Source organism: Lagenorhynchus albirostris, chromosome 4 (assembly GCF_949774975.1).
Source record: "Lagenorhynchus albirostris chromosome 4, mLagAlb1.1, whole genome shotgun sequence".
NCBI classification, from domain to species: domain Eukaryota; kingdom Metazoa; phylum Chordata; class Mammalia; order Artiodactyla; family Delphinidae; genus Lagenorhynchus; species Lagenorhynchus albirostris.
In genome coordinates, this window is record NC_083098.1 from 44812626 (window position 1) to 44830595 (window position 17970).

The 17970-nt window shown below is 41.6% G+C and overlaps 1 protein-coding gene across 1 annotated transcript in view; it reads right to left on the reverse strand.

Annotated features, from left to right (window-relative positions):
• The window catches only part of ANXA3 (annexin A3), a 53316-nt gene that overhangs the window by 10739 nt on the left and 24607 nt on the right, over window positions 1-17970 (reverse strand). The window contains exons 4-10 of the mRNA XM_060147969.1: window positions 17286-17380; window positions 14560-14673; window positions 10714-10804; window positions 5604-5683; window positions 1943-1999; window positions 1497-1590; window positions 81-176 (exon numbers count right to left, since the gene is read on the reverse strand). Of these exons, the coding sequence (XP_060003952.1) occupies window positions 81-176; window positions 1497-1590; window positions 1943-1999; window positions 5604-5683; window positions 10714-10804; window positions 14560-14673; window positions 17286-17380 (627 nt within the window). The remainder of the gene's footprint in view (window positions 1-80; window positions 177-1496; window positions 1591-1942; window positions 2000-5603; window positions 5684-10713; window positions 10805-14559; window positions 14674-17285; window positions 17381-17970) is intronic.

The following is a 17970-nucleotide window of genomic DNA, read 5'->3' on the forward strand; positions in this document are numbered from 1 at the left end:
CTGAGACGAAAAGAGCTAATCTTGAGATTTATTTAAAACAAGTGCAAAGTAACTCAGTTTACAAGCACTCAAGGGCTTACCTATGGCTAGCAGTAAGTCTTCAAAATGCCCAGACAATTCTCCTTTTATGCTGTCCTCAATGTCCTTCTGGCTGATATTTCTGTATTCATCAAATGCTAAAAAAAAAACCAGCACCACAAAAATATTTAAAGTATCCTAGTTGACCACACTTGAATATATTGTGGGTTCTGATTTGATAGGCAGCAAATCAGGTTATTAAGTGGCAAGCTCAAAAACTCCTTTAAAACATCAAAAACTCAGCACAGAAGTTTTTGTTTTTTTATTACTTTTAAAAAATGTCATCTGCAATAAAACCTGAACTTCATAGACCATTTTCTTCAATGATCAATCTCTCTCTCTCTCTCCTCTCTTCCCTCCCCATTCCCAGGCTGTAAACATTTAAAATAGCCTGAAAGGTTAACAGATAAATAATCTATCTAATAAGGTGGGCTACTTTTAAATTATAGCAGCACCTGGGAAACAATAATGTGGTCATGAGTCAAATATGTTTTAAATCTGCTGAAGAAATCTTAATTATGAAGATTTTGTGCTGAGTCAATCATTCCCTAAGGCAGCAGAGCCTACTTCATACTTACTAGAAGGCATTCAAAGTACTTGATCAACATTTGCCCAAAAGCAAAACCTGTACATACGTCACCGAGATGTAGGCATACTTTGTAAGCCAAGTATATTTTTTCCAAGTGAATTTCAAAAAAAGAAAATTTGGAGAGAGATCTAGGATTGTTTGGTCTTTATTTTTCAAATAAAGACATCAATAAAGCAACTATAATATACTACTGCCATTGTTTTATAAAAAGGATGAAATTTTAATGCCCAAGTTTCCTCATTTTCCCATGAACTCGGCATAAGCGTAGTCATCACTGTGGCTGTTCTCCAGACCAGCACTGGGGAGCCACAGTCAGATGTCCCTAGTAAGTGGAGATCTGGGCTTCTGGGTGCCGTTGCTTCCAGAATGACTCAGAGAGATGCATGAGTGAAGGGGTGGGTGCTGAGGTGTTCCATGTAATAGTTGGTCTGATAAAAAGTGTTCCCCCTCACCCATGTACCTTCATATCAGAAAAAGCTGAATGTTAATCTGCATTAATGCATTAACAAAGACTCACCCGCAATGCCTAGTTTTCCTGGAAAGTGGCTAACTAGGCAAGAGATGGGCTGGAAGCAGTGCCGTCAGGCTCCTCCATCCCACGGGAACACTGCTCTCTGCTCTCACCCCAGAGAGCTGCTCCTCTCTTCTCCCTGCCATCCCTCCCACCCCCACCCCCCAGGTTGTTTCCTGAAATGTTTGTACGTAAAAATGGGACAGCCTTCACGATTTTTCACTTCCAGAACCAGTTTTCCAGAACTATGTATGTTAAACCTTGAAATATTTGCCAAAACAATACAATGCAAAAAAGGATTGTAATGCGAGTCCATACTCAGTTTCAGTTGAGGAAAGCTCCTTAAACAGAGGATCTCAGTGAACGTATCTTCATCCGTGCCCCATTTGTTCTCACCAGCATTATAGAGAATCTGTTGGACAAGGGAGAAGACTTAAATGTTATTACAGACCCAATTCTGTCTCTTTCTGAGGAGGTGGAATGAGAAGAGGGGCAAGTTTATTTTACAGGTCATTGAGATCATCGATAATCCGTGTCTCTCACTTTTAGTGGACTGGAAATCTGACAGTTGTGTGGCAGGAGCCGGGGGAATAATAACCACCACTGGGGAAGGAAGAAAGGTGGGGTTAGGGGATCCCCAGGTGTCAGGCTTCTCCTCCAGACAGGACAGGAGAGAGCATGACCCCGGCTGGTGCCGTAGAAGTGAGAATGCAGTCAGGAGAGAGAATCGTTAAAGGAGATGTTTTCTTTGCTCTGTTACCGACCTGGGCATCCTCTTTGGCCAGCTGTTCATCCACTTTCAGACCCTCATCTCTTCTGCCCTAGACAGGGAAGATAAAAGTGAGGGCAATCCTTTTAAAAATAAAAATTCCATCACTCGGCATTCCAACCAGCAGGGCATCTTAGAGCTGCTTCTTCAGTGGCAACCACGCAGCACAAAAGAATCAGGCACTTGGGGCTCTCGTTCTAGCACCGACTAGCCATGAAACCTGTAGCAAATCACACAGTTTTCTGAGCCGCAGTTTCCTCCCCTAAAAACTCAAATGTCTGAATGGAATCAAAAGACAAGCCACACACTGGGAGAAAAATATCTGAAAACACATATCTGATACAGGACTTGTATCTAAAACATATAGAGAACTCTTAAACCCCAACAATAAGATAACAAACAACCCAATTAAAAATCAAAATATCTGAATAGACATCAGATACACAGATGGCAAGAAAGCACGTGAAAAGATGCTCAACATCATAGGCCATTAGAGAACTGAAAATTAAAACAATACCCCTACACACCAATTAGAATGGATAAAATTCTAAACAGTGACAACACCAAATGCTGGCAGGGATGTGGAAAAACAGGAAATCTCATTCCTTGCTGTTGGAAGTGCAAAATGGGACAGCCTCTTTGGAAGACAGTTTGGCAGGTTCTTACAAAACTAAACATACTTTTACCATACGACCCAGCAACTGTGCTCCTTGACATTTACCCAAATAAGGTGAAATCTAATGTCCACACAAAAACTTCCACATGGATGTTTACAGAAGCTTTTGTTCATAACTGCCAAAACTTGGAAGCAACCAAGCTGCCCTTCAACAGGTGAATAAACTGTGGCATATCCATACAATGCAATAGGACTCGGTGATAAAAAGGAAATGAGTTATCAAGCCATGAAGAGAGGCCGTCTGAAAAGCCTGCATACTGTATGATTCCAACTATAGGACAGTCTGGAAAAGGCAAAACTATAGAGATAAAGAGATCACTGGTTACCAGGCGTTCAGAGGGAGAAACAGAGGGATGAAGAGCTGGAGCACAGATGATTTTTAGGGCAGTAAAACCATTCTGTATGATACTGTAATGGTGGACACAAGACATTACACATTGGTCAAAACCCATAGAATGTATAACACGAAGAGTGAATCCTAATGTAAACTATGGACTTTAGTTAATAATAATGTGTCAGTTCATTCATTCATCATCTAATTCATCATCTAATTCTTTTATCATTCATTCATCATCTAATTCATTCATCAGCTATAACCAATGTACCACACTAGTGCAGATGTTAACAACAGGGCTATCTGTGATGGGGGGTGGCATATGGGAGCTCTCTGTAGTTTCTGCTGCATTTTTCTGCAAATCTAAAACTGCTCTAAAAAATAAAGTCTATTAAAATAAACCGAAACCTCAAAGATTCCCCACTAACTCTACTGTTGAAGGCTCTGTGGCTAAGTGTGTGTGCTTGTACACAAATAATTCAGCACATTATAGCAAGATGGGAGATGGAGAAGGAAAAGAAGATTGCCTGAATTATTTTGCAAATTATAGGTGAATGAAACATTTGGCTATAATACTTTAAAAATGCACATGTTCCAAACTAGTGGTTACCAGCAGGGAGAGGGAAGGGGGGCAGGGGCATTATAGGAGTAGGGGAGTCAGAGGTACAAACTATCAGGTATAAAACACACTCTAAGCATATACTGTACAACACAGGGAATAGAGCCAATATTTTATGCTAACTATAAATGGAGTATAACCTTTAAATAGTGTGAATCACTATACTGTACACCTGTAACATACAATATTGTAGAGCAACTATACTTCAATATAAATAAATAAATAATAAATAAAAATTTAAAAAATGCATTTGTTCCTATTTGCAAACATTAGGTCTTTGTATGCCTGCCTGATTTTTTTTTTTAAACTACTCTTTTTTTTTCTTTTTTAATTAATTTATTTTTGGCTGCGTTGGGTATTCATTGCTGTGTGCGGGCTTTCTCTAGGTGCGGCGAGCAGGGGCTACTCTTCCTTGCGGTGCGTAAGCTTCTTATTGTGGTGGCTTCTCTTGTTGTGGAGCACTGGCTCTAGGCACGCGGGCTTCAGTAGCTGTGGCACACAGGCTTCAGTAGTTGTGGCTCATGGGCTCTAGAGCGCAGGCTCAGTAGTTGTGGCACGTGGGCTTAGTTGCTCCGCGGCATGCAGGATCCTCCCATACCACGGTTCGAACCCATGTCCCGTGAACCAGCAGGTGTATTCTTAACCCCTGCACCACCAGGGAAGCCCCGGCCTGCCTGATTTTTGCATGATTTCTTTTCTCGGTTTCTTTCAGTGCTGCTGCTACTCTGCTCTAACTAGTCATCCCTAGTTTGCTGCCTTCTTGTTCTCCTTTCATCATTCACTCTGCTCCAAAAATAAAAACGCTGATGATCACTGGTATTAATTACAATAAGCCAGCACCACCACGTACTGACGTAGTGATAACTTTCTCTGTGCTAAGTATTTTACACTCTTTCTCTCTTAATCTTCTCAACACGCTCTGAGGCTGGTACTGTTATTATTTTAATTGAACAGATGTGAAATGAAGGCTTTGAGGCTTGACTTAAGGTAACTCGTCTCAGCATATCAAGCTAGCAGGCGGCAGAGGAGCAGCAGACTCCAGGTCTTATTCTGAAACCCTGCCCAGGAGCCTTGCTCTCCACTGCCTTCTGTGGGCGTGTGTGCTCACGTGCACACAAGCAGATCTGCACTTATGAATACAGACCTGGGGGATCGTATGTTTGCAGCGATACCTCATCAGTTTGGGTTTGTAGGTTCAAACGTCATAAGGTTGTCACCATTGGAAACAACTGAAACCATAATTAGGATGAACTGTTCCTTAGTGGCATAATGCCTCACTTTGCCAAGTGCTGCTTTAACCCTCAGGCTGGGATGGTTGTTGGGATTTTCTCACACATTAAGGGCTGTTTAAATCAGCTGAAAGAGGCTGTTGAGATACGGCTTAAATCATTTTCTCTCTTACACACACCTATGACTCTATCTCATCCTTGACCTCACCACCTTTTTTATAAAACCAAGACCCTCCTAAAAAGAGACGGCAAGGTGTGGTCTCATTTGGTCACATGGTGATGAATGGTTTAGCAGTTCTTCCAAAGAGGGCAAGGATGAAGTTCCAGCAAGCCACATTTTTTTAATCCTGAGACTGATATACCCATCTCTGAAGATAATTCATCTGTATCATGCTTCCTACTTAATTTAAGTGCTACCAAAAGAAATATATATTCTTTCAAGTCCAGAAGAAAATCAACATGTTCTTAAAAATGGAGACAAAATGGAAATGAACAATTCTTTTCCTTCCAGATGAATGTGCAGAACATTTTCTAATGTATTAGGAAACCTGGTCAAAATACATTTAATTCATATAATGACCAAAACAAGATTTTTTGGTTACATCACTATGTTATACCTTTATGAGGGTGGTTAAATATTATACTGCGTGGTGGCAATGCAAACGTAAGATGAACAAATCATTTCATAAGGAAAACTGCCATCTCATCGTCTCACTTTGGTTATTTTCAAATACCCTAAAAACTATTATTGACCATGCAGCTTATTGGGGACTTAAAAAGTAAAAAATAAAACCTTACATTTGCCAAAGTCAACAGAGCTTTCCGGAAGTCACCAGATGTTTCAGAACTAATTTCATCTCCAAGACTTTTCTTATACACTGAAACCAGATAAGAATGAAATTAAGCCTTGATGAACTAAAAAATATTATTATAAAACACAGAAAAGCTTAAAATGTCAACATTGGCAAGGAATGAATACCTGATAAAATAAATCTTGTTTCTTCTTTTTTTAAAAAATCTTTTAGTGCTCTTCTGATATGGATACATTCTTCTTGTAACTACTACTGCAGTGTGTGCTGTGATAGATGCACAAGAACAGAAACAGCTGCCATTCTGGATCAAATCATGGTTCATTTTATCTGACAAAGGCACTAAGGAAGGTATAGTGAGAAAGCTAGGATGGGCAAGCTGTTAGTTTGCCTTCCAATTTCTATTATGTCCGCCTTCCATAGGAATAGAACCCTGGCCTTAAGCAAGGTATAATGCACACAGCGTACAGACCACATTCTCAGCTCTCCTCTTGGCAATGAAACGTAGGCAGACCTACGTGACATTGCTGGGAAATCTCCTTAATGATGGCTCATGCCAATCTTAGTCCCTTACTCCATCCTACTGCCTGGTGTGTAGATTGATCCTTGCAGCTTGGGCAGCCATCTTGGTCTAGGCAGGACTATATCTGAGCGATGGCATAAAAATAAGCAGGAAGGGGTCTGGGTTCCTGAAAGTTTTGAGGCGCTGTCATGCCAGTCCTAGAATTGTCTACCTCCAGACTGCTTCTACATAGGAGATAAATAAATGTTTATCTTATTTAAACCACTGTTATTTTTCTGTTTTATTGAGTCTAATCCTAACCTTAATGCATACAGTTAGAATGTATTATTTCATAGCTCTCAAAAGTAAGAAAGCTTCCCGAAAACATACTGTTTCCCCATAACAAATGCCAACTGTGTGTTCGCATATTTTTAGTACTGAATAGTTGTAGCTCCTTTTGCATAGCCTGTGATGTGAGGTGTCCACTGAATTTTAAACCTCTGTTCTGCTCCACCCATGGAGCAGTGATTCTCTTCGAGCCACTGTATACCTGGATGCAGCTGACACCAGGTGGCTATTTGAACTCCACCTGCATCATCCTCAAGACCGCTATAAAATTAGTCATATGAATGCTTGTCCTTTCAAATCAGTAAAAGACGACTATAGAAAGTGATGTGAGATTATCTAATAGCAAGAACTGTGTTGAGAGAGAAATTCTTCCAGCGTGATTTTAATAAGTCGCTTTTTATGAAATCTATAATTTTCCAGAGCAATTCAAGTAAACAAAATCCACTATAAAGACAGATTATTTATCTAAGTAATAACATTTAGTAGGCATCACTTTCCCTAATAGTCATATTGTTGTTACATCTCTCCTTCCTTCACTCTATGAAAAAAAATTTTTAATTTAAAAATATCAAGCCAAGGGCTTCCCTGGTGGCGCAGTGGTTGAGAGTCCGTCTGCCGATGCAGGGGACGCAAGTTCGTGCCCCGGTCCGGGAAGATCCCACATGCCGGGGAGCGGCTGGGCCCGTGAGCCATGGCTGCTGAGCCTGCGCTTCCGGAGCCTGTGCTCCGCAACGAGAGAGGCGACAGCAGTGAGAGGCCCGCGTACCGCAAAAAAAAAAAAAAAAAAAAAAATCAAGCCAAAAAAATGAAGCTCTCAATTGTTAGAATTTGGGGAAGTATTTTATAATTTTAGAATTATCTACATGAGTCTCACACAGCCTCCCACGCCTCTCCTCTACCCCAGGTATTTTGCAGGAAACTAGACTAAAAATATGAAAATTATTTTGATGCAAGTTGAAAACTACCTTATGCATTTTGAGACACAATAGGGTACAGAAAAACAGATACAATGTTTTAATAGTGCAGAAGCTGAACTTAGAGTTCTTGAACCTGATTCAATGTTCTCTCATGCACCATTAACTTTAGAATACTGCAGAGTTCAGAATTTAGCTTTCTATTCATTTAGGTGCTATTGTATCATTGTAGTGTGTGAGCCACTCAGTATGCCTGGTCCTTTTATGAGAGCCAAGTTGATAGGTCCTCTGATGGATTTCTAATGCATGGGTCACCACTGCACATTACATGATGCCATCACTCTTGCTACAGTTGACTGCACCAGGGCTGGCATCTGACTATAAGTGGCCAGCTGTCTACAAGGTGACCTGGTGGGAGAACTTTGCCCAAAAGAAGGCTCTCTACTAGACAGTGCCTTTCTGAGCCCATTGAATCTTCTCTTAGGGAGTGAAATGTACAGAATTTTTTAAAAAGAGTAACAAAGAAGTGGAAAGGCCCCCAGAAATAAGGCACAAAACACAAGTCAAGAATAACAGCCAGAAACCATGGGCAAATAGAAACCTTGAGTAGACAAACGTCATGTGGTAAGGGAAGAGAAGTTTCTTGGTGGTGTCAAGAACAGTAGAGGCAGAAAGGCAGGGCAAAGAGTTACTAGGATGAAAATGTGCACAGGGAGCAATGGATGTCTGATGCTGAGGGAGTGACTAGACAGCTGGGTCCCTAGCTGTGTCCTGAATCTCTGTACAGCTTGGCTATACCTGACTGAGACTATTTCTTTCTTTTACTTCTTGTGTATCATGAATCCCTACTTACCAAGGGAACCTAGATGCAGTTCAATTCCTTGTAGCCTTAGAGAACTTAACTCACACAGATACCAGAGCATCTGGTAACTTTGAACAATGACCACTTGTCATATTTGCCAAACAGTCCTAAATGCTAAGACATTCACTGGGCTCTTAAGATCCCAGGTCTCAATCTTAAGGATATTCATTCAACGAATATTTGAATTTATCCCCCACTGTTCTGGGCACTGGAGATACAGCAGTGAGCAATACAGACAAAAATCGCCCCCTTCATAGAGCTTACATCCTAGGGTTGTTTGTACATAAATGCTGAACTCCAGGGAGAATCTTGGGGCCAGTCAACTCATGGAGCAGTAACTCTTCTAAGAAACACAAGGAAGTAACATAGCATCTGGGGGTAGAGCCCCTGGATCTGATGATTTTTTTACATGTACATCTTGTTGAACTGAGGGAACCAAATATGTTAAACACCTACAACGTACCCATTTGTGCCCATTATTAAGCAATTATCTCATCTACCCCAAATTTGCCCTTCTATACCTTGCTTTGTGGAGCTGGGGTTGGGATTCTGCAAATAACATTTCTCTTTTATCCCCCATCCTCCATCTCCCTGTCAGTTTCCACCAATGGGGGGAGCAGAGGGAGATGAGATGGAAGGCAGGAGGAGGAAGGAAGGACGCGCTATTATTGGCTTGTGATTCACATCAGTGTCAACCCAGTGACAGGCTTTCACCCTGACAGCAGCAGTTGGTTCCAGGCTCCTAGAACAAGTCACCTGTTTACATGCCCTTGGAGGTACTAGCTCCAGCTAGATGGAGACCCTTCCCCTTCACAGAGATCTGAACTCCAATTCCTAGGGCCTCTCCTCTGAGCCGCTGAAGTACCAACACCAGAAACTGATGCCCTCCTCTGAGCTTCTAGTTTCTGAAAATCCCAGTCTCTTCCTTTGTCGTCCCAGCCTTGAGGATTATACCTCTGAGCTGTGTTTCCGTTTTACTTTTTCAGTCCTCCAAAAAGGTACTTAAGCAATTCTCTACATTAAATTCGCTCTGTTAAAATACCTAGTGCATTTCTGTTTTTCTGACTAGACCTCACTGGCATACCAACAATAAAACAGGCACTTACCTATCATTGAGGTATTTAACTTCTAATGGAAATTTCTCAAAGTAACCTCTTAACACCCACCGGGGGCCGGTATATCCATTTTTTGTACCTTTCCTACCGCAGAAGTTTCCTAATACACAGCTGACCACCCTGATACAAAAACATAGAAACCATGGCTCCCTTAAGATACTTGGAGGTGGTGACAGGGAGCGGTTGTTTAATAAGAATTGGGCTGGTCTTTGTCCCTTACTCCTGGGAGGTAACTTCTAAATACTTACAATTTCCCCAATAATAAGAATTTCATTGTTATTCGTGGAGGGTCCCCTGAACCACACCTGAGTTTATGCTAACAAGATGACTCCGGATGGAGCTTGGTCACACCAGGAAGACCAACCAATGCGACTAAAGGGTTAAGGCTTTAAGCCACATGATATCAGCCTGACGTCTAGCCGGAGGAGGGGACTAAAGATGGAGTTCAGTCACATGGCCAGTGATGGAGTCAATCATGCCTGTGTAATAAAACCCCACTAAAAGCCCTGGACACCACAGATCAAGTGAGCTTCCCTGGTTGGCAGTGAGACATGGCTGGGCTGGGAGGGGGATGCACCCTGAAGACATGGCAGGACCCTCCCAGACTTTTCCCTATGCATCTCCTCACTCCACCAGTCTTGATTAACATTCTTTATAGGAAACCATAATTGTAAGTATAGAGCTTGCTGGAGTTCTGTGAGCCACTCTAGTGAGTTATTGAACCTGAGGGGGTAGTAAGAATCTGTCACCATTTGGTCAGAAGCGCATGTGGCCTGGGAACACCTGAGCTTGTGGCTGGTGTCTGAAGTCAGAGTGGTTTTGTGGGGACTGTGCCCTTAACCCGTGAAGTCACCCTAACCGTGAGCTGTTAGTGTCCGAATTGCATTGCAGGGGCTTTCCACTTTTTACACAGCTAACAGACTATTAGGGCTTTAGCTAATGATACTGAAGCCACATGCTCAGCACATCCTCTAAATGGTTCATCTAATTTCCCACACCAGAAATCATGAGCGGTTTTTAACACATAATATGAATATACAATGATTTGAGTGTCTTACATTGATGAAAATGGTTGATTCAATTAAGCAGTGATTGCAGAGAGTGAAATCCACTATAGCTGTAATGTTACAAATGCAAAGCATTAATGCCATTGTTATGTAGCAGTTCCCAGCTCAGATCATATTAAAATTTTCTTCAAAAATCCACAGTCCTTAGCCCATTTTAGAATGTGCCTTCCTTTTTACAGTCTTGCTTCCCTCAAAACCACTTGTGAAGAAAGATTGGTGGGTTTCTGGGAAAAGCAGCATTGGCTCCTATAGGTGTGAACAGGGGTAAAGGTGGGCAGAAAATAAGATCACCTGTATAGTAGGCTTGGCCAATCTCCTTCATCTGCCTGCTTGTCCTGGTGGTTAAGATTTCAATCAGTGCATCTTCATTTGTTCCCGTGCCCTAAGAAGAAAAAGGAAATCTATTTTTAGAACACTTAAAAAAACCCCTAGTTTCATGCATTGCGGTCTTAACATCTTGTTTTCTACAGGTGAAAACAACAGTTTTTAGTCAATCAACATAAGGTCCTCTATTGCTCTAAAGGGGTTTTCTAATTTTCCATATATTTTAGTATTAAAATAACATGAATCATCTGAAGTTAATTGATATTAAGCTTCTAAAGAAAATGTCCTACTCTAGTATAAAACTCCTTTGAATAATTCCAGGAAGAAATAGTATAAAGGGAAAGCCTATGTCATTCAGTACCAGAAGTGAGCATTCACATATGTCACTGTATTTAGAAAGGGCTCTGCAATTCTTTTGAATGAGACCATACTTGTACCAATACACCTGGCTGGTCAGCATGGATCGTCCTCTTCATTCAGGGAGATTTTTAAAGCCTCAGTAATGTATGTCATGAGCCTAGTTGGTTTGGGGACTAGTGTTTCCTGAGTCTTGGTTTATACTGAGGTCACTGAATCACACTGAGACTTCAACAGAAGCCATTTACATTAGGACTTGACCAAATAAGGCCAAAGTAGCATAAGAAAAGAGGCTGAATTCTGTCCCTCTGTGACAGATTCCTAGTTCCCTTCAGTAGCTCTCCTTTTCAAATTATTTATTTATTTATTTTGTTAGTTACTTTTTTTTTTTTTTTGCGGTACACGGGCCTCTCACTGTTGTGGCCTCTCCCGTTGCGGAGCACAGGCTCTGGACACGCAGGCCCAGCGGCCATGGCTCATGGGCCCAGCCGCTCCACGGCATGTGGGATCTTCCCGGACCGGGGCACGAACCCGTGTCCCCTGCATCGGCAGGCGGACTCGCAACCACTGCGCCACTGTTAGTTACTTATTTTTAAATAAACTTTTTTTGGGTTTTTTGGTTGTTCTTCTTTTTTAAAATTTTATTGGAGTACAGATGATTTACAATGTTGTGTTAGTTTCAGGTGTACAGCAAAGTGATTCAGTTATACATAAACATATATTCATTCTTTATCAGATTCTTTTCTCATATAGGTTATCACAGATTATTGAGTAGAGTTCCCTGTGTTATAGAGCGGGTCCTTGCTGGTTATCTATCTTTATATTGTAATGTGTGTATGTTAATCCCAAGCTCCTGATTTATTTTATTTTATTTTATTTTATTATTTTTTCCCCTGATTTATTTTACAGCAGTTTCAGGTTTAGGGCAAAACTGCGAAGATCCAGTATCTCTTTTATCTTCCTTGATTAGTCACAGAACCCCCGTTTTTTAACTTAGCACAAAGCTAAGCAAATAAAGACCATATTTTTCAGCTTCCCTTAGAGCTAGGTTTATCCATATAACTAAATTCTGATCGACGGAATATATGTGAAGCAACACGTACAATTTCAGAGAGTCCTTAAAGAGAAAGGATGAACACGTCTTTGTCTCTTACTCTTTCCAGTTGACAGCAATAAAGATATAATGGCTGGATGCTGAGCTGCCGTCTAGCCAAGAAGCGGAATCTACAGGCTGAAGATGGCAGAACCTCAAGACTGAAGGTCTGATAATGATGGTTCCATGATACCCAGCTCTCGGTTGCTTCCTTTGGCATTCTTTTACATAGAAGGGAAACATTTCTAATCCTTGCTGGCGAATCTAACTCTTATCATTTCACCTGCTAAACTGTCCCCCGTGTGGCAGCCACAGAAATGCACTGCTGAGATTTCATGTCTAGAGAATATACTGCCAAGAATGTAGTTAGTTGGCAGCCTCCAACTGCCACACCTTTGGTTCTGTCACACAGCTCACACTAAGGTCATGCTCTCTCCAGGCTGCTCTCAGCCATGACTGCGCATGGAAGGGGAACTGGAGCTGGGCCATTCCTGCCCCATGTAGGACCCTCCAAAGGGCACACTTGGCTCAGGGGCTCCCAATCAGCTTGCCGTGGCTTTCTTACAGCAGCACTACAGACTGAGGCTCTTCCTGTCTGAGCCTCCTTCTGTCCCTCTCTCCTTTCACAGGTGTCAGACCTGTATTGCAGTCAGAAGTTTCACCCCACCTACCCTGCTCTATCTCTTCTTTATCCTTCACAAGGATTTCCCCCAATAAATCTCTTGTACATTTAATTCCATCTTGCCATCTGCTTCTTGGGTGCCCACACCTCTTCCACAGAAAAGAAAATAACTCTGATGGGAAGGCAGAGCCTTGCTTCAGACCTGGACTCCTCCCTTTCCCTCCTTCCTGTCAACAAATATGTTGAGCACCTATCTCATTGCAGGCTTTCCTCTAGTAAGAGAGGAGGTTCCTCAAGTGATGAGGTTCCCTGATATGATGGAGGTCTGCCTTTTAATTGGATTGAAAAAAAAAAACGTAAATCAACAAAACACCAAATACGTAAAATATCAATATGTAGAATACCAAAAAATTAACAAGATAATTTTAGATAGTAATAGATAGCAATTTAAAAAATTAAACTGAGTGAATTACTAGAAAATATCTGGAAGAAAATCATTCCTGAGGGAAAGAACGTCACATATAAAGACCTCAAGATAGGAATAAGCTGAGAATGTCCAAGGAGCAGCGAGAAGGCCAGTACAGCTACAGCACTGAATTGGGGTGGCCGGCAGTGGAGGAGAGGGTGTGACGATCAGCTTTATGTGTCCATCTGGCCAGGCTACAGTCCTCAGTTATTCAATCAAACAGTAATCCAGTGTTTCTCTGAAGGTATTTTGTAGCTAAAGTCCATTATCAATTGACTTTAGGTAAGGGTGAGTACCTTAGATATTCTACATGAGCCTAATTCAGTCAAAAAGCCTTAATTAAGAGCAGAGCTGAGGCTTCTCTGAAAAAGCAGAAATTCTACCTGTGGGCAGGAGCTCCAGCTTGTGCTAAGAGTTCCAGCCTGCCCTTCCTAACAGCCTGCCCTACAGATTTCAGATTTGCCTAGCAAGCTGATTAATCGTGTAACCAATTCCTTGCAATCAGTCTCTTACTCTATACCTCTTGCCTACTGGTTCTGCTTCTCTGGGGAAGCCTGACTGATACAGATAAAATTTTAAAAAGCCATAGAGATAGACAGAAGCCAGACTCTGTTGGGTGATGAAGGTCATGATAAGGAGTTTGGATGTTCAGTAGTCAAAACCATTGGAGATTTATGCAGGTGAATAGTATAATCTGATTCTAAAAGTAACTTTATACAAATAATTTTGGCTATTCTGTGGTGAATGGATTTGAGGAGGGCAAAAATAGAGGCAAAGGGACCAGTTCCGGGGATACTGACATGGTCCAGTCAAGAGATGATAGTGGTTGAACGAGAATGAAAGCAATGGATCTGGAAGGAGGGACATGCACACATTTTTGATGGATTATGGAGTGGAGGTAATGGGCTTGTTGATAGATTTGGGAGCTTTGAAGTGTGAGAGAAGGCAAGGGATCAAGGATAGTTCTAGGTTTTTGACCTAAACAATGGGGTTAATGATGGTGCCATTGACTCAATAACAACAAAATAAAGAATTTGACACCTCAGGTCAAAAAAAACAAACAAAATCAGGCTCTGACCATATCCTTTCAGGCCAGGAACATGTGGGCTTAAGGTTCCACAACTGCTTCCCATTTCAGGGCTGTTCTACTAATTGGAGAGCACAGAATCTCCAAATCCATCACCTTTACACCCATATCTCAAGTGTGCACCAGAAGAAAGTCACTCTTTCTGATAATCAAGTGCTGGGCAGAAACAGCTTGTGTAGGTCTCATACCTTCATGGATTTCTTCAGCTGTTTCGCATCAAACACTGCCGGTGGGGTCACGAGGGCCACCATGAGACACTTGAAGTGGCCAGAGAGATCACCCTTCAAGTCATCTTTCAGTTCCTAAAATTAAAAACCCGAAGAGAAAAGTATGAAATACTTCTCCTTTCTCTTCCTCCAAAGTCACCTAGTGAAAGACAAACACGAATGTATGAATTCAGACAAAAACATGCCCAACCACAGGAGATAAACAGAAATGGTGAAAATATTTCTATGGATATTAGTCTGCATTTTATGATCACTTCCAAAATGTTCTGTTTTATAGACGGTTTTCTGAAGGGAAGCCAGTGAAGAAGCTTCTCTGAGGGCCACAGATAGGAACTGTGTATTAAAATGCATTTCCCAGGCCCTTGATGCTCTCAGTGCTTGGGTTGGGGTGAGGGAAGAGGAAGGGGAGGAGGAACCCTGTAATTCACACCCAGCTTCACTGGGAGGTGCTCTAGTCCAGCCTTGCTTCTCGGTAACTGCCAAAGAGTTTTGAAGGGAAAAGGGGAGGGAAGACAGTGCTTGGTCATTTGCCTCTGGTAAGAGCATGGAACTAGGAGGCATCAAAAGCAGTTTTCTGGCAACAACAACAGGGGAAACCCAAAATGTGGTAATAGGGGGACCTTACTTATTGATGCTGTCCTTCAGCAGTGTTTTCATACATTACATAAGTACGGGCCATCTCCCCTGCTTGAAGGCAGGTAACATGGTTTCCATTTTTAATATCCAAAGGAGTGTTATTGAATAATTATATTTCCTGCTCTTGATTATTTTCAGCCCTGAAACAGAGGCTGGAAGCCTCCCAGACTGCTATGACAATGTGGGTACAGACCAACATCTTCCATAACACTTGGGGGCCCAGCAGGGGCATGCTCCTGCCAAAACAAATGGGATGGAGCGGAGCCACTGTAGTCATCATGGGGTGTTTCCTCTCCAAATGCTAAATTCCACCCCTATCTGTCCTCAACCCAAGACTTTCCAACTGAATCTTACTTCACATGCTCTCATTCTGTCCCACTGTGAGACATGCTTGTCACCCTTCAGCTCCAACCTTCCTCCATATTTTGGAAATCCTGAAAGGCCAATGGATCACTCACAATCCCTGTACGTGAGTACAGTCCAGAAGCTTGGCAATTCAGTTAAGTTGACAGAAGTTTATGGGGCGCCTGCTCTGTGTTAGGCACTTAATTGGTGAGTCAGACACAATCCTTACCCCTAGGACATTACTCCCTAATGAGAAAAATAGAAATAGTCAAAGTTAAATTTCCACATAATATGTTAAGTATCTAATAAAGGGAACACAGAGAAGGGTGTCTTAATGGAGCCCAGGGGCTTGGAGAACACTGTAAGGTGATGCCTCAGCTGCCTTGGATGGTCACTACACACTCTCAGTTCTGGACCCAATAGCCTGACTGGTTTGTGTTTCCACCCTTTCCCCTACACAGTACATCAGCCACAGAAGCTAAAATAATCTTCAAAAAATATAAATTAGGTTATAGTATTTCCTTTCTTACAAACCTCCAACTGTTCCCTATTGTTCTTAGAGTAAAATCTAAACTCTGCACCGAGACCCCAAGGTCCGGCATGTTCTAAGCCTCTCTTCAACCTCATCTCTTCCTTCTGTCACCCTTTACTGTCTATACTCCTGCCATATTAGAACTCTTCCTGTTTCTTAAGTACTCCCAGCTTGTTTTGGCCTCAGGGCTTTTGCATTTGCTGGACGTTCTGTCTGAAATGCTCTTCCCCGGATCGAGCAGAGCAGAAGCCTGAGTATTGTTTAGTCTTCATTGAGAGTAAGGTAACAACCTGTCACTGACGTTTCTTCACCACATGATCTAAAGGAGCCATTCACCAGTCATGCTCTAGCATATCATCCATTTTAATACTTTCATAGCACCTACCAATATCTGAATTTGTTTTATTTATATATTTATTATTTTTCTAATAGAATGTTAGGTCCATTAAAGAGAGGAGGCTCTGCTTTTTATTCCAGTGAATCTCCAATGTCTAGAATATCTCCTGACATAGAGCAGTACCCCACTCCTGACACACAGTAGTTTATTATTGAACAAATAAACTGCTTGGAAAAGACACACAAAATGTTCTTGAATAGTTCTTGTATAGTTTCTGGTACTGAAGAAATATTCATCTGCCGAACAAATTTAAAAAAAAAAAAGTCTATAATTACATAAACATATTAAAGTTGGAAAAGAAATTAAAGATCATCTAAGACAGGATTTATCAGGTAATTGATCAGATAATTCTTTATTGTGGGTGACTGTCTTGCGCACTGTAGGATGTTTAGCAGCGTCCCTGACCTCTGCCCACGAGATACCAGAAACATCCCCCCCCCCCACCAGCTGTGACAATCAAAATGTCTGGAGACACTGTCAAATATCCCCTGGGAAGCAAAATCCTTCCCGGTTTATAGCCACTGATCCAAGGCAACTCTCCTTATTCGACAGGTGAAGATAACTGAGGCCCAGAAAGATCAAATAACATGTCCAAGGCCACTCAGACAGTTCAGGGAAAAGACCAGGACTCCTATTCCAGGCTGTTGACCGGATACATAGGGGACTTTCTGTTACACGTGGCCTGAAACAAAAGATCCGTGGGCATAATCATATGGGAGCAGCCTTGGTCCATTAGTGATTAGGCCTTTACTGCCTGTTACGTTAATGAAATCTTACCCTTCCATATGCTGCTTGGTATTCCTTAGCAATCAGCTGCCGCTGTGCGTTCGACCTCTCAGTCAGAATGCTAATGAGCGCTTTCTCATCGGTTCCTACATGAAACGAAAATAACTGTATTCACCATCAACTCAAATATGCTTAATATCTGTTGTGAACAAAAGAAAAATGATTCAGGGTCTGAAACAAATGCAGAGAGGAAGGCATTTTAATTTTTAATTTCCAGGTCTTACCAGGTTGGCATCTTTATTTCTTTGATTGCTTGGCTTTTGGAAAAGAAAATGAACTTTATTTGGATAGTTCAGGGGGAAGAAAACCATCATTGCCCAAATATTCCTATCCGTATATCAGACAGAGAAGTGGCACAAAGAACATACTGCTTTGGAAGTAGGTTTTTTCATCCTTCTGAGGTCCAGTTACTGTCTTATCCCCTTTTATCTTTCTATCTCCATATTTGATATAAAAAGTCATTTTTGTTCCTCTAGAAAAAAAGGAACTGACATTTATCAAGAACCTACCACACACTAGGCACCTTTTATTCATTGTCATAGTTAATATTCACAGGGCCCTGGGCAGTAGGTATGATTAAGCTGTTCTAAAGATAAAGACACTAACATTTAGAAAACATACCTCACTTGCCAAAGTCAGGCAGCTTTTAAGTGGCACAGCAAGAATCTGAACCCAA